This window comes from Panthera pardus, unplaced genomic scaffold, assembly GCF_024362965.1.
Source record: "Panthera pardus isolate Hobbes unplaced genomic scaffold, ASM2436296v1 HiC_scaffold_25, whole genome shotgun sequence".
In the NCBI taxonomy this organism is placed as follows: domain Eukaryota; kingdom Metazoa; phylum Chordata; class Mammalia; order Carnivora; family Felidae; genus Panthera; species Panthera pardus.
In genome coordinates, this window is record NW_026526821.1 from 16375846 (window position 1) to 16398541 (window position 22696).

Consider the following 22696-nt stretch of genomic DNA (forward strand, 5'->3'; position numbering starts at 1 on the left):
GTTAAGTTGTGTTCTTACCATCCCATTCTACAGATGAAGAAACTGAGGCTTCAATAGGGAAAACAACTTGTCCAAGTCACGCAGTACAGGCGGCAAAGCTGGAACTCTAACTTAAACCTGCCTGACTCTAAACCCATCTCTCTTTTTTTTTCTTTTTAAGATTTTAAGTAATCTCTACACCTAATGTGGGGCTCGAACCCTGAGTTAAGAGTTGCATGCTTTACCGACTGAGCCAGCCAGGCGCTCCTAAACCCATCTGTTACAGCACTGTGCCCCACAGTTTTCCCATTCAGATGGGGTGTGCATGTGAAGCTGTGAGTGTAGCGCTCCATGTTGCATAGGCGAGGAGACAAGACTAACAGGTCGCCTAAAACAGGGCAAGACGAGAAGGTCTGGAATCAAATTTGAAGAAGAGAAGTAGCAAAGACAGCACATAAAAGGAGAAAGGAGCAGAGTGGCATGGAGACTGTACTCCTGGCCGCAAGAGCTGCAGGAGCAAAGTTGTGGAGATGGGAAAGAGGTTGCACACTTAGGGTCCAGAGAGCCACTTAAACAGAAAGATCAAGGTCAGAAAGAGCCATAATGCATCCTTGAGCAGGGGAAGGCAAGATGATGTGGTGGGTCATGTTGATCACCAACTACCACCAGCATTATCATTGCCATCAATCTTTGTTAAGCATCTACTGTGTGCTAAGCATTAACCTAAACATTCTTCGTGTATAATTTCATGTAACATTTCAACACTTTTGGCAGGTCTTCTTATTATCCCTATTATACAGATGAGAAACTGAGGTCCAGGGAGGTGAAGTACCTGACCCATGATCACTTAACTACCAAGTGGTCAAGCTAGGACTTAAACCTAAGTGTATCTGACTCCATGGCCCATGATTCTAATGACCTGGGAGGTCCTCTGACATCTTTGGGATAAAGGGGCTGGAACTAAACAGGGTCAGGTGGGCCGGATGGGCTCCAGCACCCACCTACCCCAGATAGAGCTGGCACCCACCCTCATTCTCCAGCTTCCTCTTCTCCAGCTCCGCCTCTATCTGGTCCAGCACCATGGCCAGCTCCCCGAGGATCTTCTTCAAGTAGCTCACATCATCGTGCTCCAGGATCTTGGCCTGGGGACAGGACAGGCAGGAGCCAGAGGAGTTGAGTTGGCTTCCATTGAGCCTGGGTGACCAGGGATTGAAGGAGCTTGACCCAGACGCTCTTTGGCAAACCCAGCCTCCAAACATCCCCTTCAGTGTAGAGGGTGCCCCATGGTTACGAAGCACCCGCATCTGGTGCTCAGTGCCCCTTGAGCTCAGCTGTCCTGGCGAGACCTCTTTCACAGGGCTGACACTCTCATATACCAACTGCTGTAAGGGTTCATTGATAGGAGCTCATTGCTGCCCCTTCTCCTGAGAATTACTCTCAGCCAAAGAAAAGCTGCCTGGAGATATAAGCCCCTCAAGCCCCCGCCAGGCAATATGTAACCACTGACTGACGGATACAGTATAAAAGGCTTGCCCCTTGCCTTGGGGTGGATCAACTTTGTGGTGTCACTCATGCTGCAGAGGTGAACTTGGCCCCTCCCTCTTTCCTATCCCTCCCACCCTTACAGGGTTCTCCTCAGAACGCTCCCTCAATGTCACTCTTATCCAAGAACCTCCGTCCAATGCTCTGCTCTTAGGGACACAACCTAAGACATGAGGAGACCAAGGCTCCAGGGAGACAGTGGCTTGCCCAAGGTTAAGTAGCCAGTAAATGACAAGAGGAGACAGAATTGGAGAAACAAGCCAGTGTTGTTTTCATTTCATGTCATCAGCCGATCCTCTACTTTGAACCAGCCTCGAGCCTTTGTTCTTTTCCATGGGAAAGATAGTGGGGAGTGGAACTGAGCAGGTCTGGAAGCACTCACCATGAGCTTCTTCTGTTTGGAAAGGTAGGGCTCAGAGAGCTGGGGCTCCTCTTCATGGTCCAATTTCATGAGGTCTGTGGTGGCATTGGCTAAATGTCCTGGGGAGAGAATAAGGAAGGTCCCATCTTTCTGATAACCAGTGCCACCCCCAGCCCTTCTTCCACAAGCTTGTGAGTAGGTTCCATTCAAATGTTGGTCTGAAAAGTAACAATATGGACAGCCAACACTTGGTAGGCACAACAGGCTGGAACACGGGAATGGATGAGATGCCATCCTGCCCTAGGCTCAGGCTAGTGGGAGAGACAGACACACAAAGAAATCTCTAGGATACAGCACCATCAATCTGCAATGAAGGGTGAACAGAATGCTGTGGGATAGAGGGCCACCTGCCTGGGGCACAAGGCATCAAGAAACCCCACTGAGGAGGGGACTACTCGGGAATGAGTGGGAGCTTGCCAGAAATAGATAGGTTATAAACCTGGACAGACTCATGCTTCAGTGCATGCCACCCCCTACTCTTTCTTGTGGTTAAGGAAATGGGTTCGGAGAGGCTAAATATCCCACACTAGTAAACGATAAGCAGGATAAGATCCTAGGGTCTGTTCTGTGATTGGGGTGGGGTTTCTCCAGAATTCTTGGCCAGTGAGTCTGGGGTGTGGTGAGTCAGGTGGACAGTGGTGCCCCAGTCCTGCCTGGTCCTTTCCCTTGGGCCCCAACTCCACTTAGCCATCTCTTAGGCTCCTTGAACCTCACCCAACAGACCTCACCATCTTCCCTGCTCCCCCTGCTCCTCGCCTGCATTCTCCCCTAACTGCAGCACCCCTCCCCCACACCAAGTTAAGCCAGATGCCTGGGGGTTGCCTTGAATTCCTCCTTCACCTCCTCCCTGAACAAAATCAGTCCCACGTCCTATTGATTCCTCCTTCTTATTCTTTCCCATACTTAACATCTCCTTTTCAACCCTCTGACTCCCTTAGTTCAGACTGGATGATTCTGACCTGGCCCCAGGCACTGGCATTCTCTCCACTCTGTGCCCTTCTTCCCACTCACACTGAAGAGGTCTTCCTCAAATACACACTTGTCCGTGCCATTCCCTGCTTAAAACCCACTCTGGCTCCTCACTGACCTCGGATAACCTCCAAACTCTTCAACGTGCCTTAAAAGACCAGCAGGATCCCTCTCCTCTCTTCTCACCAACTCCACCTTTCACTGAGGAAACATTTTATCCACCAAAATGCTTGGCCTGAATGTGCCAGATCATTCCAAACCTCAGGGCCTCTGCTCACACTACTTCTACCTTCTGGAATAGCTTTCTCCTGTATTCCTGAAAATCCCCTTCTAGATCCAGCACAAGATCACCTCCTCCAAAAATCCCATCCTGATCCTTTGAGAGGTCTGACCATCCAATGCCTTTGTCCTTCAGTGCCCATGGTGCAGATTTCTGCCAAAAAATGCAAATATAGTAATCAGAGATGCCATTGCACCAATCCGTTCACATTCCAATCTGTGCGAAAAGTGCCCCCTGGTCTTGCGCAGTTCACACCCTGTAATGCTATCCACAGAGATTCTGATGTACTTCTCTCTGAATGTATATGTCTCCCACTAGAATTTGAGTTTCTGGATACCAGTGGCTATGTCAGATTCACCTGTTTCCTTAAAACACAGTACAGGCCTGGCACAGAACAAGAGCTTAGTGAGTGTTGAATGAATGAATGAATGAATGAATGAATAGAATAGAATGAATAAAATGAGTGAGTGAATGAGTGACTGCAGGTATTCAGCTACTGCCCTCTGACGTCTTACCATCTACCACCCTATCTCCTGGCCTGCTAGAAAAACCAGTAAATACGCTCCCAGACCTTCCAGCTTTGGGGCTATATTAAATCTCATTGATATTTTATGAACGTGAAGGTCAAGTATAGCATTTTATCTCTTGCCAGTCATCCAGGGGTGTACACGTGGCTCTCTTTAGACTCTAGAAGGGCAACCCAAGCCAAGGAAAGACCTTGGACTGATTGGAGGGGTCACTGCAGGATGACTGCTACATTCTGTTTGATCCCTCTCCTCTCCCAGCTGGGCTGGGGCCCTGAGTTCTTGTCTCTTCTCAAAGGAAGGAGCAGGGTAGGCCTTCTCTGGACCCCTCACTGCCTTCTAGGCTCCTTTAAATGACTCAGGGTGGAATGAGGAAGTGCCTCCAGCCCCCAGAAGCATTTAGGGACTGCCTCCATCCAGTCCTGGCCACCGTCATTGCTCACCTAGATGACAGCCAGGACCTCCTAACTCAGTGAGGGAACTTTGTAAAATGCACATCAGATCATGTCACTGTCCATCCCTGTCTCTCCACTGCTCTTTGGGCAAAATTCCAAATCTGTCAGGCCTACTCCCCAGACTCACAGCATGGCCACTCATACCTGCCTCGGACTACACTTCATCCACATTGAACTTCCTTCAGTTCCCTGAACACACTACACCCTCTCTTCCCCCTCAATGAAAGGATTCTCCCTCCCCTCCTACCTCCTGGTCATCCTTGGATGTTGCTGCATTTCAGAAGCCCTCCAGGCCCCCAGAGGCTGGAATGGGCATCTTCCCATAGCCTCCATGCTTCCTTTACCATAACACTGATTGGTTTTGGTTAAAAAATTTTTAACCAATTAGTTTTTGAACAGGTTATACATGTATACCTGTTTAAAACTTCAAATATTAGGGGCGCCTGGGTGGCTCAGTCGGTTGAGCATCCGACTTCGGCTCAGTTCATGATCTTGTGGTTTGAGTCTGAGCCCTGCGTCGGGCTCTGTGCTGACAGCTCAGAGCCTGGAGCCTGCTTTGGATTCTGTGTCTCCCTCTCTCTCTACCCCTCCCTCACTCATTCTCTCTCTCTCTCTCTCTCTCTGTCAAAAATAAATAAACATTAAAAAAATTTAAAAATTCAAATATTAAAGAATGTGCAGTGAAAAGTAAATCTCTCCCCCCTCAGTCTGTGGTCTCTTAGTTCTGCTTCCTGAAAGCAAACCCTCTTGGCAGCATCTCGTGTATCTTTGTGTTTGCAAGCACCTGGGTATCCATTTAACACCCTTTTAAATATAGTAATGATAGCACACTAGATGCATTTGTTTTGCCTTCCTTTATTCTTACTTCCTAACATATCTTAGGGAGCATCACTTATACTCATTTTTTTAAACAGCTGTACAGTATTCTATTGTGGGAATACTAGAATATTTTGCCCAGTTCCCAACTCATGCACTGCTGAGTTATTTCCAACTTCTTGCTATTACCACCTATGCTGCAATGGTGATTCTTGGTGCACACGTCCAATCGTAACTGCCGGATAATCTCCACGGTGTGGGCCTTTTTGTGTTTGATATAGGGTGCCAGACTGTCCTCCTGAGAAGTTGTTCAAATGTGTTTAGTCCCACACTGCAATTACCTGGCCACTTGTCTTTCTGCTTATCTGTGATGGAACTGTGACCCTGGGAGGGTAGAAGCTGTGACTGTCCCCATCGGTCCCCAGACCCCTGCCCAGCGCCTGGGTCGTAGGAGACCTCATAAGTGTTGACTGAATGGAGACAAGATGATATTGATAGATTCCAGGTCTTATTCAAGGGTACTCTAAAGGGACAAGATCAAGTTCCACAACCTGCCCCTTCCCACTTTAAACAACAGCTCACGCCTTTGAGAGGAAGTGACCATTAACTAAGTACCTAGTATCTACTTAGAATCATCACACTTCATCTGTCTATAGGATCCCATGGTGTCTGCACAGGGCCTGGACCAAAGTCTGTAAATAACTGTTGATGGATAATCTGATTTAATCTAACCCCCATTGACCAGGCGCTAGAAACAAAAAGATGAACCAGGCTATGGGCATGTCCAGACTAGCAGCTAGGACAGGACGTGGGTGATGCTTCAATCAGAAACAAGAGACCTCACAGGGGCCTTACATATCTGGGCAGCCTTCCTTGGTGACACCAACCCTGAAGTCGCTCATTGCCCTGGATCACCAGCTCTAGTTCTGACCTCCTTGGGCCCTGACCCCAGGTGTCTGGGGCTGGGACTCCTCCAGTACAAACGTGCTCCAGCTTTCCACGGACAAGACAAGCCTCTGGGAAGGCAGACAGCCCACAGCCTCTGTACGGGATGGCAGGATAAGAGGAGGGGCAGGAGAGGGGAATGAGACGGCCAGGGAGGGAGAGACGTTTTGGTTTGAAAGTGGGTAAATGAGATGGACGGCCAGGGAGAGTGGTGGAGAGAAGGCAAGCAGGAGGGAGGAAGGGAGAGAGACAGAGGATGGAGCACGAGACACCCAGGGCGAGGGCCAGAGAGATGAACAGAGACAGAGAGAAAGGGGGTGGAGACAGAGGCAGGGACGGGAAGAGGGAGACCAGGAAGGATAAGAGGAAGAGGGGGAGTTACAGACACACAGTGGGGAGAAGATGTGGAGGAGGGGAAGGACTCCCGTTGAGGGGTCACCCATGGCACTCACTGCGGATCTCAGCCGTGGCGTACTTGGGGATCATGGAGTCCGTGGTGAGCTCGGGGTGTAGGATGCAGCCGTGCGTGTAGGCGTCCATGGGCAGCGCGTCCAGTAGCTCCCGGTACTGCAGGACCCTCGCGTGCTGTGGGCTGCCCGCCTCAGGCATCAGGGCCACCACGTGCTCTGTGGGGCACAGCCGGGGCTGGGCTGGGGGGCAACGGGTCCTGCCCCGGCCCCCTACCCCTCTCATTCAGACAGACCGGGCTCTGGCACCCTGTCCTTCAACCCCGGTGTGCTGGGACCCCAATCGTCGTGGCCCAGGTGCCACCCCTTTCCCCGGGCTCTTGAGATAAAATTTCCCCCCGGTTGACAAGGGGATCCTAGTGGTCTTGCCTGCCTACCTCACCTCCCTGGAGTCCTGCCAAGCTGTCTGCTGAGGGGCTGCCCGATGGGAGTCTAGGCCCAGTGTTGGCAGGCTTCAAGAGAAGCCAGAAACCTGGATGTTTAAAACTGAACTCTCCTTAATTCTTCATTGTTGGCAACTAATTCGTATTCTTTCTCCACAGTGCATGTCTGGGCCCTGGACCCCTCTCAGCTGTGGTCTGCAGCACCTGCTATAGGCAGTGGGCTTCTGAACCTGAAGAAGGCTGGAGGGCAGGAGAGGACATAGGGTCCTGTGGTGTTCCAGGGTGTCTGGGCCCTGCTCACATCTGCAGTGTTCCGGGGTACCTGGGGCCAGGTCTATGGGGTTCCTGGGGAGTCCATGGCCCTAACTATGCTTATAGGGATTCAGAGGGCTGGGCCCTGCCTGTGCCCTGGCATCCCCAGAAGACCTGAGCCCCTCCTGGTGGCTAGGATGGTCTGGGTCCAGCTCCTGCCTGGGGGCTCGGAGGGCCTATGGCCATGCTTCTGACTCCAGAGCTCCTGGGGATGGAGGTTGTAGCCCCTTTGCTCCTAGGGCCATGTCTGGGCCAGCCCTTTCCCTGGAGTCCTGGGGATAGGGTTTGTAGCATCCCAAGGATCGTGGCCATACCTGTGGCCCTGTGGTCCCTGGGGGCGGTGGGCATCTGAGCCCTGTCTGCCATCCCACTGTTCCTTTTGGGGGAGACTGGGCCTTGTCCACAGTCCCAGTGAGCTTCCTCAGGCTCCCCAAGGTTCTGTGGGGTCCCTGGGGTCTGTGGCTGAGCCCCTGTGGGTGTGGCGGCCGTACCTCCTGTGAAGGTCCGCTCCACGTAGTCGATGATCTGGTCATAGTCACTGATGATGTTGTCCCGGTGGATAATGACCGGCACCTCCTCCCCCAGGTTGAGCCGCATGAACCATGGCTCCTTGTGCTCACTCTGCGGCAGGCTCACGTCCCTCTCCTCACACGCCAGGCCCTTCTCGGCAATCACCAGCCGCACCTGCAGGCGCCAGGGTCAGAGCGGGGAAGGCGGGCGGACGCACGGGGGACACTCTGCCCAGGTGGGGTGGGGCATGTGGGAAGGGAGGTCAGAGGTCACACACAGGAGGGGGCACTGTTGCTTCCTGCTCATTCTTTGGGCAGGTGGACTCTCCCAGGGCCCTGGCGCCTCTTGGTGGGAAGAACACAGCCCTATCTGGGGCCAAGGGGCAGGGCTCCCTCATAGTTATGGGACTGGGTTTCACAGCTGGACATACCTGGGATAGGATTCCTGGCTCTGCTGTGTGTGTTTGGGCAGATTCCTTAAACTTCCTGAGCCTCAGTTTCCTTATTTGCAAAACGGAAGTATTAATAGTACCACCCCAGTGTCTGGCACATAGATGGCACTCAAGTCATGGTTTCACTATTATGACTGGACACTCAGCTTGGCCTCCAGGGGTACATCTGGCCAGGAAATTCATAGGAATTCTTATCATCAACATGATCGATAGCAATATTTCTCAAATTATTTAGGAAACAAAGCAAGGTGGAAAATAATTTGCCAACATCAGCTGAGCCTTTTATTGCCCCCAGACACTTTCCCATCTGGTTGTTGTTCACAACAGCTTCCCAAAAGAGGGTAGAACAGAGGCTATCTCCCTGTTTTTCTTGATGAGAAAACCAAAGCCCAGAGAGGGCAAGTAACTTACCCAAAGTCACACAGCAATTTAGCAGTAGACCTGAAACCGGAAACAGTGGGTCCTGACTCCTGCGGGCACCTTCAGGGATTCCTGGGCCTGCCCCCTCCTTAGTCTTTCCCTATGTCTCTAGGGGGTCCCAGATGAATATTTGAGCTGGTAGAAGTTAATGGAGAGCCTTGAGGCTGGGGCCTGCTCCTAACCCAGCCCAACATTTCTGAGTTGGAAGATAATTAGAGATCACTTGGTCCAACTGTCCCCTGCTTGTGGACTGAGACTCAGAAAGATGACTTTTGTCCAAATTCCCCAGCAAAAAGATGGCAAGCGACTCTACCAAAGGCTCCAGGGCAGGGGGAAGGGAGGGCATCCCTGAGCCTAGCAAAAGTGGTTCTCCTTGAGCATCAGTGTCCCCATACACACTCGGTCGGTAGCTCTTGGGACTGGATGTCCACAGCCTCCCTCCCAGATGCCAGGAGTTAAGCACTCAGAAGGGTCAGCATGGTGTCATAGTCGGACCTTGGACTCGGTGCCAGACTGTCAGTTCAAATCCCAGCTCTGGCACCTACTTGCTGGGTGACTTGGCTTTACATCTGTGTGCCTCAGTTTCCTCATCTGTCCAATGAGAGTCCCACTAGCAGTTCCCGCAGAGGGCTGCCGTGAGGATTAGATACATTAGTCCCTACAGAACAGTGCCTGGCACCCCATAGGCATATTGTGTCTTAGCTACTTGCATGAGATCAGGTTCTGGAAGCAGACAGATCTAGACTTGAAGCCTGGCTCTGCTGTTTATTTGCTGTGTGATCTTGGATGAGTTACTTGACTTCTCTAATCTTAGGTTCTAAAGATGAGGAATGTAATCCACTCCTTCAAGCTTGACATGAGGTTGAGATGGGATCATATGGATAACGTCCCAGCACGGGAGGTTAATACATGGATTCTACCATCATTATTACACACACACACACACACACACACACTCACCATCATGATTGGTGTCCTAGAGTACTTCATGCCCAACCCTCACAGCTAACATGAACACCTCTTTCCATGTGGGGAGGAAGAAGTAATTAGCCCCTGAGGCCCCAATGCTCATTCACAGATTCGTTTGCTCCATTAGCCAAAAGCAGGTCCTAAAGATGGGGCTGGGAGGTCCTCACCCTGTCTCTGCCACAGCAATGCTATTATGTGACCTTAGAGTGTCACTGCCCCTTCCCGAGCCTCCTTTTAATCATGAGTAGAATGAGGGCTGGACTCCACGTTGGAGGAGCGCCTTGCTGCCAGCTGACGCTACATTCGGACCACGCAGGAGACAGTGGGAGGAATGGCTGATTCTAAGAGAGGCGGAGGAGTTGTGGCAGAGAGAGAGCACCGGGGGTGGCATCTGTTGGGTCTGGGTGTGTGAGTGTATACATGCGTGAGCCTGAACGTGAGTAGCAACTGCATGAGTGTGCAAGTGTGTGTGTGTGTGTGTGTGTGCATGTGTTCATGAGTGCGGGTGTGTATGGATGAGTGTCTGAGTGAGTATTAAAGCATTGTGTGAGTGCGTGTGCATTAGTGTGGATATGAGTGTGCATATGCAAGTGTGAGTGTGTGTCCTTGTGTGTATGTGTAGGTGAGTGTGCATGTGTATATTCTCCTGCCTGAGCCCAGGAGGAGCCCCAGAGCCATCAAGGCTGGAGTTTGGCTGGAGCGGAACTGCCCATTCCCTTCCTCCGGCCCATCCTGGCATCCTTGGCCCTGAACCATCGCGCTCTGCCCAGCCATCCAGCCTCCAGGCCAAGCTGGGACCGCTGAATGGATGGAAACAGAAACCAAACCAGGCCTCTGTCCTTGACAGGTCCGGACATTTGGCCTTGCATCCTGGCAGGGCACCTGCTCCCAGGGACCACTCCCAGGTCCTGCCCTGGAACTCTAGTGAGGGTGCCAGATGGGGCTAGTGCCTGGGGAGGGGACTATCTTTAGAGATGTAAGAGTTTTGCTTGGAGCTGCCTCAGGGTCAGGCCGGCAGGCGGCCAAGGAGACTTTCTCCTTTAGCGGAGCTGCAGGCCAGAACCGTGTGCCATCCTGCGGGGGAGGGGAGTGTGGGAGGAAGCCAGGTCCAGGGGAAGGGCATGCAGTCACCAAGGCCATCTGCCTCTCTGCATCCTGGAGGCTGGACCAGCCTTGGTGGTCACCACTCAGTGTGACCAGACATCAGCCACCCCTGGGCAAACCATCTTCTCCGCGGGTGCATGGAATTAGCTCACTGGTGCTTCAGAGTCGGGACTGTCCCTCCTCACCAGGCAATTGCAATGGGCTGGCTTGGAGTCTGTGCCCAACCATTTAGTTGTTGTATGACTTTGTAAAAGACACTTAAGAGTCTCTGAGCTTCAGTGTATTTATCTCAAACATCCTTTTTTTTTTTTTTTTTTTTTTTTTTTTTAATTAATAAAGGTGAAGGAGGGGTCCACACAGGGATCTGAGGAAAAGAGTTCCAGGCAGAGGGAACAGTCAGCACAAAAGTCCTGAGGCAGGAGCGTGTCTGGCATGTTTGAAACACAATGAGGAGGCCGGTGTGGCTGGAACAGGGTGGGCGGGGAGATGAGAGGGGATGAGGCCCTGCACAGGGCATTTTAATCAAGACCCCAGATTCCGTGAATAAATTCCGTGGCTCCTTGAACTAAGATGGGGAAATCACATGTTTACTTTCAATAATCTCATACTGACAGTTATCATTTTCTTCAATTATGAGCGTGGGCGACAAAGCATGGTAGTGTTCGCAGTGCCTGAAATATTGTCACCACAAGACATCAGATACTTTCATCACTTCACATTGCTACAGTTACACTCATCACGACTTCGACACTACAGTGATCAGTCCTGCCACCAGGTAAGGTTATAGAATGGGTTAATACAGAAACATATATTATTACATAATGAATTTGTTTTATAAGGATGTCAACAGCTATACTTCGATTGGCTTCCCTTCTAGTAATGTTATGTATTTTACTTTATTTCATTAAAAGCATTATTCTGAGAAAGGTTCACAGGCTCCCCTCTATTGATGAAGGGGTCTGCGACCCAAGGAAGGTTAGGATCCTGAGGTAGAGCCTGAGGCCATGACGAGGATTCTGGCTCTTTCCTGGAGGCCCCTGGCGAGCCACTGCAGGCTTCTGGGAAGAATGGGGAGGTCTGCGGTTGCCACCTGTGACCCTCTGGGGGTGGGGGAGGGGCAAATTGTCAAGGGCAGCGTGGACCGGGCTAGGAGCCAGTGCCCAAGAACTTGAAAGGCAAGGCCCGGGTAGGAGGTAGAGATCACCCTCCATTCTCACTTCCTCCTGCCATGTCTGAGAGGGGCCTCTGGAAGACCTGTTCAGTCTTGGGTGTCAGGACTGTCTTCTGACAGGACCCTGACCCGGGCCTCTCACTCCTGGGGGCAGAAGGCTGGGCCAGGTTCTCCCCAAAGGTACCTCCAAGAAAAGGGCAGACCCTGAGAGGATGGAATAAGGGAAACTTGAACCAAGCTTGTTGCAGGAAGCCAAGGACGGCTCTCAGAGGCTCACCTGGGTGGAAATCACAACAATATAGCTAACTCCCAAAAAGGGCTTTCTCTGTACCAGGCGCTACTCTAAGACATTTATGTGTATTAATTAAGTTAATCCTCACAAAAAGCCTAATGAGGTAGGTACTAGTATCATGCCCGTTTTATAAAAGAGGAAATAGCCACAGAGACAGCGCTAAGTTGTCCCAAGTCACACAGCCAGTAAATAGCAATCTTGGTTTTTGAAAAACTGCCTGGTGTGAGGACAGAAAGATGCTCAAAGGGATGGGGACACACAGAGACAGGGTAATTCTTCCCTCCTGGGGAGGGAGGAATTCAAGTTGTATCAACGTGTAGTCCATTTTCATGTGGAAGAAACTGAGGAGCAAAGAGGATCAGGAACTACCTGAGGCCACAAGCTAGTGAATGAGAATGCCAGCACTGGATGCTGGTGTCTTGACTCTTGCCCCTTCCAGTCTCACCCTTCTGCCCCCTCCCCACCCCCCCAAGCCAAGGAGAAGGTGGCGGGGGGGGGGCCAGAAACAGCCTCAGAAGCAAGCTAACATCTACACTTTGCATTTAGAACCCCCTTTGAACCCTGTGGCCTCAAATGATCACTTATGATGGTGCCTGAAAGTTCACTGTTAGCGTGTCATTTTTAAGGCGTTGTGCGAAGTGTGTGACCATGCATGATCTCAGTCTTCACAGCCCTCTGAGGTAGGAACCGTTCCTCCTGAACACAGGAGGAAGCGGAGACTTACAGAAGTGAAGACACGTGCACAGTCACGCAGTGGGAAGTGGCACAGTCAGGATTTGCTCTCCTGTCTAGTAAATGTAAGTGCGCTTACTGGGCACTTTCTGTGTGCCAGGTGCTGCTCTAGGTGACTTAATGGATACATTTGCTGAATCCTCACAACAGCCCTATCCCGGAGGTGCTGTTATTTTTCTCAATTTACAGATGTGATGCCTGAGGCATGAGAGGCTGAGCAACCTACCCAGAATTACTCAGTTGGTCAGTGGCAGAGTTGAGACTGAACCCTGGGCTGTCTGGCCCCAGAGTCTGGGCTCTGGCTCCCCTCACTGTCCTGCTGCCCTCTAGCTCTGGAATAGTCCCTAGATGTCCCATGGAGCCACCACCATTCTTGGGGGTAGGCTATTTTCTGCTATTCATGTACCATTAAGGACAGGCTTCTCAGATGCTCCACAAAGGGGAACTGCTCCCCGAATGCAGGCAGGGCCCTTTGGGACTGAAAGGAAGGAAACTCCCCTGCTAAACTCCTACTATGTGCCAGACACTTAACATATGTCCATGTCCTCTCAAACCCTCAGGAATTCTGCAGGGTTGGATGCAAAAGTCCCTTTTGACAGATGAGGATATTGAGGCACAGAGGGGTTAAGTGACTTGTCCAAGGTCAAACAGCCAGTAAGCACTCAAGATGAGAATGGAATCCAAGACCATCTGACTGCAGAGCCCATGCCCTTTCCACCAGGACACACTGTCTCTAGAGCCCACCACAGGCCCCCAGGCAACGGGAAGTCCATGGACGGGGAGGCAGGAGGATTCCCAGGCTGGCCTGGTCACAAATGAGGTTGCAGTGAGCAGTCCCATGCCTGAATAAGGGGCTACCTGAGCCCTGAGTGCAGGCTGAATAGGAAATCTTCCATGGGGGCAAGGGGAGGAGCAGGAAGCTCCCTTTGGGAATGGTAATGGAAGGTACCATCCCTCTGTCCCCTGTCCAGTCCCAATCACTGGGGTCTGGATCCTGAGGTTCTGGATAGGAAGGTATTCTGAAATCTGGACGTCAGTCCGATACATCTCCAAACTCCAGCAACTTGCACGGAGCCTGGCATGCAGTAGGTGCTCAGCAGGCATTTGTAAAATTTACGGATGAGTCCTAGAGTGGCCCTGGTTAACTTGACCCCTCCTTCACCTAGCACTGTGGTGATATCACACCTATAATGATCAGAAACTTGACCCTGTGCCAGGCACTGCCATCAGCACTTCTTTTGTGTCACCTTATTTCACCCTCAAAGTACCTCTGAGAAAGGTACTGCCATTAGCTCCATTTTACAGATTATAAAACTGAGGCTTTGGAGTGGCAAGGCGACCTGTCTAAAGTTTTACAGTGAATTACTGGGGAGGATGGCTCTTCCACTGGAGACTGTCTGGCCTCAGCCTATACTCTAAACTGGAGCTACTCAAAGGGGGATCAGTGGACCAGCTTTATCAGCATCACTGGTAGCTGGCTGGACATATGCAGCATCTTGAGCCCCACTCTAGACTTGCTGAATCAGAACATCTGGGGTGGGACCCAGCAGTCTGTGTTTTAACCAGGACCATGCAGTGATTCCAATGTATGCTCAAGTTTGAGTACTGCCAGTCTAGAACACGAAGTTATACTGCCTTTTCAACAACTCTCTCAGCAACTCTGAGAAGGGCTGGGAATTAGAAGTAGCTGCTATTATTATAATTATTGTTATTCATTTTCCAGATGATGAACTGAGCCTGGACCAAGACTCAAACCCAAGTCTTTTGGCTCCAAGGCCCTTTCTCCTTACGGAACCTGTTTCTCTATCTGGAAAATGAGTGAATGGAACAAAAGGATCTCCCAGGGAGAAGAGGAATCCCAGGGTCTGACAATGGGTGCCACTTGGAACCCAGCAGCACACGTTGTTGGGCCCTGGCCATGGTGCTGAATTCGTGCCCCACTGACGGACAGCCGCCTAGGGTGGGAGATTGCGCCCCTAGAGGCGCCCCTGTCACAGGCGCTGTGCCTGGCCCTCGCCCCCAGGAAGCGGGAACCCTGATAACTCAGCATCAGGCTGGATTCCCAACTGCGACCCAGCTCAACTGGGTCTGCGAAGGCGCTGAGGGGCCCTCTCTGTCTTTAAGAGCAAAACAGATTTTAGGGGCCGAACTGAACTTGCCTTAGGAGATGGGTTAACTCCTTTCTCAGCTCAAGATAAGTGGGGGTGCGGGAGAGGACCAGGGACAGACCCTTCAAGCCCCAGCCAGAGGAAGGCTCCCAGCTGGGCAGAAGCTGTGATCTGGAGGGCCTGTCGTATCCAGGACAGCAGCGTGGAGGGAGGCCCACAACCGGGCTACCGGGGCTGGAGGCTGGATCCCAGGAAGCGCTCCTCCTCCCTTCCCGCAGCAGCCGCCCCCTCCAACAGGCCGCCTTCCCAGCAATGCCCATTCCCTTCCCCTTGCCTTTGTCTCTCTTCTCAGCCCTCCAACAGACCAGGTCTTTCTGGGAGGGAAAGAGGCAGAATGGATGTTCCCAGAATTGGGGACGGTGCTCCTGGGGCCCAAGACAGCGCCAGTCACCTCCCTGGAGAGCGGCCCAGCATCCTCCATCCTCCGGGTCCCCGAACCCCCACATCCCACCCTCCAGCCTCTCACCAGGTCCTCGGACCCCTTCCTCCTCCTGAATCCCCTCCCCCAAGCCTCCTCGCTACTGGGTATCCGGCTCCCCTGCTCCCTTGGGCTCTACCTTCTGAGAGCTGAAGGACTGGGTCCAGTGGTACAGAACCAGGCTCTCCTTGGGCCAATGGGCGGGGCTGGCCGCCTCGGGCGCGTCGGGGGCCTCCACCGGCTTGGCCGCATCGCTCTCCAGCGCCGAGATGGGCCACCAGCTGCAGTTGGTGGGGGTCAGGTTGTTGGGGGTCGCCATGACAGCCCGGAATCAGAGGGAGGAAAGAAGGAGGCTCCGCGGCGGCGGCTCTCTCTCGCCCAGCATCACATGGCCTCGCCGAGCCTGCCCCTCTGCTTCGCTCCCTCCCTCCCCTCTCCGTGAATGTCATTACTCGCTGGGCAAGTGGGGGAGGGGCGCGGGGGATCCCGGGATCTCCTTCCCTCCTCCTCCCCTAAGGACGCCCCTGGCCCCTGCTAGAAAAGCTACCAGTCCCCTCCGTCAGGCTCCGTGGAAGGGTTGGAGGAGCCACAGGAGAATGGGCCATGTCCCCCAAATAGCTCATATCTGGCCAGCCACCTGCCAAGACTCCACCATTGTTAACGTATTCTGATTCTCAGTCTTCCAAGAAGAAAATACCTCTTAGGACACCTGGTGTTATAGAGACCCATTCCTTGTATAAATCAGTGTCTGGAAATAGCTTTTCTCTCTTTGGAGCTGTTGTTTCCTAGCATTTCTCCTGAAGGATCTCTAAGGGCAGAGGGGAACAAACTATGAAATATAGAGCAAACGCTTACATAGCACTTGCCGTGTGCCCAGGCTTTACAACCATCAACTCACTGAGTCCTCACAATAATCCTATGAGCCTCGTTTTACAGAAGAGGAAACTGAGGCACAGAGAAGCTAAGTGACCTTGTCCAAGGTCCCCTAACTAGTAAGCGGTGGAGCCGAGATTCGAACCCAGCCTGTCTGGCTCCAGAATATATGATCTTAGTGATAAGGTCATGATACTATGATAATGATATAAACAACAGCACAGCAAGCTTTTTATCAACCCAAGCACTTTATACGCATCATCTCATTCATCTGCACAATAATCATTTTTACTAGAGGAGGAAGGTGAGGCTCAGAAATGTCAAGTCATTGGTCCAAGGTCACATCTTCACCCAGGAGACTGAGGCACAACTACAGGAGCCCAAGAAAGCCTGTAATGCCCTGTTGTCACTTAGTTTATGCTTAATATTCATGGGAGTTTCATATAAAGTTCCCTAATACACCCGTGCTTCCCTTGATATAAATATTGTTTTATTTACCATTGAACAAATAGATGCACCAGGGAGATAGGCTTCTCAATTTGCCCTCCCTCCCTCATGTGATGCTACCAAGCAAGGACTCCTTAGCACATCATCCTTTCAGATTGATGAGCATGGCTCTTGAGGAATCAGTGTCCTTCCTTCTACCAGACAACAAAAGTTCTGTGGTCCATGGGTTTCCCTTTTTGCTTTGGCTGCCAGGAGGCTTGGAGCTACATTTTCTATTAACTCCCAGTTGCCACATTAGCCTTCCTGGTTCGGCAACTTCTTTGTCACCCTTTCAGGAAATTTTTATTCCTTCTTTTTCCTCAAAGTATATTGTTGTTCATGATTTGGTTTTACAAAGAAGGATATGGTGTGTCTTGAGGAAAACTTCAAATGTCTGAATTCAGGGAAGTAAGACCTTAGATATTCCATCAAGGTGAAAAATCTGGTCCCTGTAGAGGCTGCTTTTAGGCAACTGACTAGAGCAATGGAATGTAGAGCGAGGCAAAAGGGCCCAGAGTGACCACCGAGCTGATGCAAACAGGTTCATTAAACAAGCCACCGTGAAATAGCCATAGGCCCTAAAAGACCAATTGCAACCAGGCACAGTTCCTAAGGTTACCCAAAAAGGACAATTGCATACATCCCCATAACTCTTTTACTCCACCCTATAACTTTAGCCCCTCGCCACCACCTCTCAGCAGTCTCCCCTTTGCTGTCTCACAAGTGCTGCCTCGCAGTGTATTCAATAAACTTTTATCTCTTTTGTTCTGCCTTGGGTGAATTCTTATACCACCAGAGCCATGAGCCCCCACCCTACTGGGATGCCCCACAGTCCCTATCTGGGTCTTCAACCTGAATGCATACAGGTGTCCATGCCACAGCAGTTCCACCTCAAATGTGTATTCCTTCCCTCAACAAATAGTCATTGTGCACCCATTGTGTGCTAGTCACTTCAGTGGTATCAGAAATACAGTGAAAAATAAGACAGACACTGACCTGCTCTTTGCATTTTTCACTTAGCAATATATCTGGAAAGAGTTTCCTATCAACACAGATCTAGCCCATACTAACAGTCTGCATTGTATGAACAGGACATAATAAATGTAACAACTCCTATGCCACATGTGCTGTTTTAATCTTTTGTTATAAAAACAATGTTGCAGGGACACCTGGGGGCTCAGTCAGTTAAGCCTCTGACTCTTGGTTTCAGCTCAGGTCTGACTTTAGGGTCTAGAGTTCAAGCCCTGAGTTGGCCTCTGCGCTGGGGGTAAAGCCAACTTACAAAACACACACACATAAAAACCACACACACAAAAAACAATGCTGCAGTAAAAATCCTTATTCATACAGATTTGTGCACATGTTTGAGTATAATTTATACGACAAATTCCTATAAGTGGAATTGCTAGACCAAAGAATTTGTCTCTTAGGGCACCTGGGTGGCTCAGTTGGTTAAGTGTCTGACTTCGGCTCGGATCATGATCTCGCGGTCTGTGGGTTCGAGTCCCATGTTGGGCTCTGTGCTGACAGCTCAGAGCCTGGAGCCTGCTTCGAATTCTGTGTCGCCCTCTCTCTCTGCCCCTTCCCCGCTCATGCTTTGTCTTCTCTGTCAAAAATAAATAAACATTAAAAAAAGCAATAAAAAATTAAAAAAAAAGAATTTGCCTGTGTCAAAGTTCCCTCGGGAGAGGCTATTCCATATTACACTCCCCACTAAGAATCCACAAAAAGGCCATTTCCCTGCACTTTTCCAACCCAGTGTACTGTTAAACTTTTTTGTTTCTTTTTGAATCTCTGGGTAAAAAATGGTGTATCACGGTTTTTATTTGCTTTTCCTTTTTGAGTTTTTATTATAAAAAATTTTCAAACATATGACATAGCAAACAAGACAGCTCAGTGAACACCCATATATCCATCACCTGAATACAATCATTGGTTAAAGCTTGCCATGTTTGTTTAATTAAGGGAGGAGGGTTTGAAGTATTTTGAAACAAATTATAGGCATCATGATACTTCATTGGTGAAATACTTCAGTATTACATACTTTATATCTAGCATAGGTCATTTTCTCACATAAACAACACATTTTTCACATTAAAAAAATTCACAGTAAGGCCCTGATATCTAGTTCATACTCATATTTCTCCAGTCGTACCAGAATGATCTTCATAGTTTGTTTGAACCAGGATCCAGTCAGGGACCATGCCATGAATTCTGTTGTTACTTCTCAAGTCTCTTTTTGGAGAATGGTTCTTGTTTCTTTTTATTTTTTTTCCCCACGGTGTTAACTCGCAGAGAGACTAGGCCAGGTGTCCTGTAGAATGTTCCACTTGGGGGTCTGATTGGTCACTGTTCTGCCCTTTAACTTGTCATACTCTCCCTTGTATTTCCTATAAACTAGTACTTAGGTCTAAAGGGAAGACTAGATTCGGGTGAAGCATTTTGGGGGCAAACATTTAATCGTTCCTTCGTGGGTGGTGCCATGTGCTTCATTCTGCCTTGTGGCAGGAGCTCCACGATGTCTTGTTGTCCCACTATTAATGACGCCAAGTTGGATTTGAGTGGTAACCACCCCTCTCCATGTTTAAATGCCCATTTTGCCTCTTCTCACCAGGACCTTATGGGTATCCGGTTTCTCCTCCATTGATGGTCCTTGGCTGAATCAGAGGCTGTAAAAACATTTTCAACTTTGCCCTTCTATGTGTATTTATCGGCTGGCATTCTTTCTTTGAGTTTCATTAAGTCATAAGTGAAGTTGACCATCTTTTCAAATGTTCCCCATCCATTTTAACTTGTCCCAGTGAATTGTCTGTGTTTCTGTGGGGACCCGGGCAATTATACCACAATGTGACGAGTGCTGTGCTAAGGTAAGGACTGGGGCTGTGGTAGAGTCAGGGAGGGACATCTGCTTGCCCCACTTGCCAAGGAAGGCTCTCAGGAGCCATGGCGCTCAGTATGGGTTTCTCTGAAGCAGATCCTGAGACAAGAATGCAAGGACAAGCAGTTAATTTGGGAGAAGGAAACTCTGGGAGGGCAATGGCAGGATGACACAGACAAGAAAGGCGGCCTTGGAAGGTATATGTTCAAGCAAGTTAGCACCATGGGCGCCTGGAGCTTAATCCCGCAGTGAAACTCTGAGGCTGGTGTAAAGCCCCTCCCGAGGAGGAAGAGAGCCAGGGTATTTACACACCGAGTCCTGCCAGTCCGTTGTTAGAAGGCTGTTCCTTGCAGGGAGTGTTAATTCCCCAGCACTTCAGGCCTGCCCCGCAGTCGGCAGAGTGGGTTCCCGGGTCTACAAAAAAGCCCTCAGACCATAAATGTGGGTGCTGCCAGCTGGGGGTCAGCTGGTGTGCACAGAAATGGTGAAAGTAGGGGACACAGGTAGGGCACTATCAGCATCTACTCAGGACGTCTAAGTAGAGAATTTAAGAATGAGGAGGAATTAGCCAGATACAAGAAGATGGGGAAAGGGATGCGTGTTCCAGGCAGAGAGAAGAGCAGGGACAAAGCCCAGAGGTGAGAGAGAGGGTGGGGTGTTCCAGGGACCCGTGGCTGTTCATCTGGCTGGAGACAGGGGTCACAGTTGAGGCTCAGTAGTCATGCCAGGCCTGGTAAGCCACATTTAGGAGTTATCACATCATGCTAAGGGCACTGGGGAGTCACTGGAGAGTTTGAATCAGGAAAATAACATTCAGTTTGGGTGCCGGGAATCTGAAAAACCCTGAAATACATATACTGACAGTCCAGTGTATGAATTCACACTGGAGACTAGCTGTTCCTTGTCAGTGATGGGATTGCTTCTGCCCTTCTTCCGTGAGAACTAGGGATGAACTCAGCCATCAAGGGGTTGCCATTGAATGTGAACTCAGTGCACAGCGAGATGGAGAGCCTGACGGAACTTTTTCACTTGGGTCTACCACTGGTATTATAATATGTATGTTATTATAGTGACAGCTTTGAAGGTTTTCCATGTGCCAGACACTGGGCTAAGCACTTTTTAGTCATTAGCTCAGTTGAGGTGGTATCGTTACTATCTTGATAACACAGATGGGGACATTGATGCTCAGGTGAATGAAGTTATTAGCCCAGGTCAAGAGCTAACATCCAAGTCCATAGAAAATGGAGTTCTAAGTGTCCACACAATAGGGGATTAGATAACTTAGAGTATGTTCATACCATGGAATAATTTATATCTACCAAATGAGGAAGGTTACAACTTAAAGGTTATAATTAAAAACAGGTTATAATTATATAAGCTACTCTAAAAACTCTATTTAGTTTAGCTTACTATAATATTTAAAATACAAAAAGAAGAAAAAGCAGGTTACCAAAAAATACATACAATTAAATTTTAAAGTATATAAATTATAGAAGGATAGTCAGTAAAAGTGGTTTACATCACAGTGAGTGGAGACGGGCAAGAGGAGATCACGCGTACTTCTTTTTTTCTTTGTTGGATCTTCCAGTCTTCCTTCTAATATGGACTGAATTGTCCCCCCACAAAATCCCCATGTGACTGTATTTGTTGATGAAGGGGCTTATTAAGGCTAAAGGAGGTCATAGGGGTAGGGCCCCAATCCTTTACAAGAGCAAGAGACACCAGGGATCACAATCTCCTCAAGCAAGCACCAAGGGAAGGCCCTGTGAGGACATAGTGAGAAGGGGGCTGTCTATAAGCCAGAAGAGAGGTAGAATTCAACTCTACAGGGACCTTGATCTTGGACTCCAGCTTCCAGAACTGTGAGAAAGTACACTTCTATTGTTTAAGCCACCCTAATTTGTGGCAGCCCGAGCAGACTAATACAGCTACAATGGAACTTTAGTTATATCTTTTAAAAATAATTTGAAGTTGGTTTTGGGTTTTTTTTTTTGTTTGTTTCTAAAGATACTGCTTGATTTCTCCCTCACTCCCGGGGGCAAACCAGGCCTGGGAAAGGAGAAGGAATTAACATGGTCTAAGTGTCCTTTCACCAGACACTTTACAGAAATCCTATGAGAAGAGTTCTAACGTCCACACCTGATGGGATCACAGAGGTTCAGGAAACACGAACTGCCTGACCCCAGTCACCATCTAGGATGAAGCAGAGCTGGGGTCGGGATCCAGGTCTGTCTGATCTATCCCCAGATATACCTGAGCCCTTTTCTCCACACACCCCTGCCTCCATATATAACAGATGCTGAAAGGGCCCTGGCTATGGGCGGGGTGGGGTGGGAGGGGGGTGGAGCACATCCTTACAGCCTGTAAAGATCCCTCAGGAGATTTTGCTTCCAAGTTTTGGGCAGGATGAATGGTTTTCCTGGGAGTTAGAAGTCACCTGAAGAAATGTGCTGTGAAAAATCCCAACAGTGGGGGGCGCCTGGGTGGCTCAGTCGGTTAAGCATCGACTCTTGATTTTGGCTCAGGTCATGATCTCACGGTCCATGGGATCAAGCCCTGAGTTGGGCCCTTGGCTGACAGTGCCGAGCCTACTTGGGATTCTCTCTCCGCCCCTCCCCCACTCAAGCGCACATGCTCTCTCTCCCTCTCTCTCAAAATAAATACACAGATTTTTTTTCTTAAAAAAAAATCCTAACAGTGAATGCATCTAATATCTGCATCTATTACATCAGGGCCTGCTGACTCAGGAAGCTACCAGGGCCCCAGTAATGCCCTAAGGGTGTGGCGGAGACATGGCGGGCTGGGAGGGCACATGCTCCACCTGGTGCACAGCTGCTCCTTGTTCCAGCCGATTACTCCCACGGTGGATTGCAACATGGCTGCCAGCTATCCCAGGTTTTCAGGAACCTGGAGATCCAGATGATCACATGAAATCTCTCCTTTTAAAATGTGTTGAGAAAAAAACAAAAACAAAAACACTGGCTGGCACAGAAATAACAAAACATATTTGTGGGTTAGATCAAGCCCTCGCATTGTCAGTTTGCAGCCTCTGCATGAGATCATTTTTGCCACAATCCTAGGGGCAGTATGTTAGTTAACAAAGCACTAGCTACTCTAAGAGATTGCCAAAT

At 49.9% G+C, this 22696-nt stretch overlaps 1 protein-coding gene across 5 annotated transcripts in view; it reads right to left on the reverse strand.

The window, feature by feature from the left end:
* The window catches only part of GDAP1L1 (ganglioside induced differentiation associated protein 1 like 1), a 50900-nt gene that overhangs the window by 11488 nt on the left and 16716 nt on the right, over positions 1 to 22696 (reverse strand). For 2 of the 5 annotated variants that reach the window (XR_002082454.2, XM_019458421.2), the window contains exons 1-5: positions 15468 to 15781; positions 7585 to 7777; positions 6384 to 6557; positions 1904 to 2001; positions 1007 to 1121 (exon numbers count right to left, since the gene is read on the reverse strand). Coding sequence is in view for 4 of the 5 variants with exons in the window: in XM_019458421.2 (XP_019313966.1) it covers positions 1007 to 1121; positions 1904 to 2001; positions 6384 to 6557; positions 7585 to 7777; positions 15468 to 15647 (760 nt within the window). In the remaining variant the exon portion in view is untranslated. Of the gene's footprint in view, positions 1 to 1006; positions 1122 to 1903; positions 2002 to 6383; positions 6558 to 7584; positions 7831 to 15467; positions 15782 to 22696 lie in introns of those variants that run through there. The other 3 variants (XM_019458422.2, XM_019458424.2, XM_019458423.2) reach the window with 3 other exon arrangements.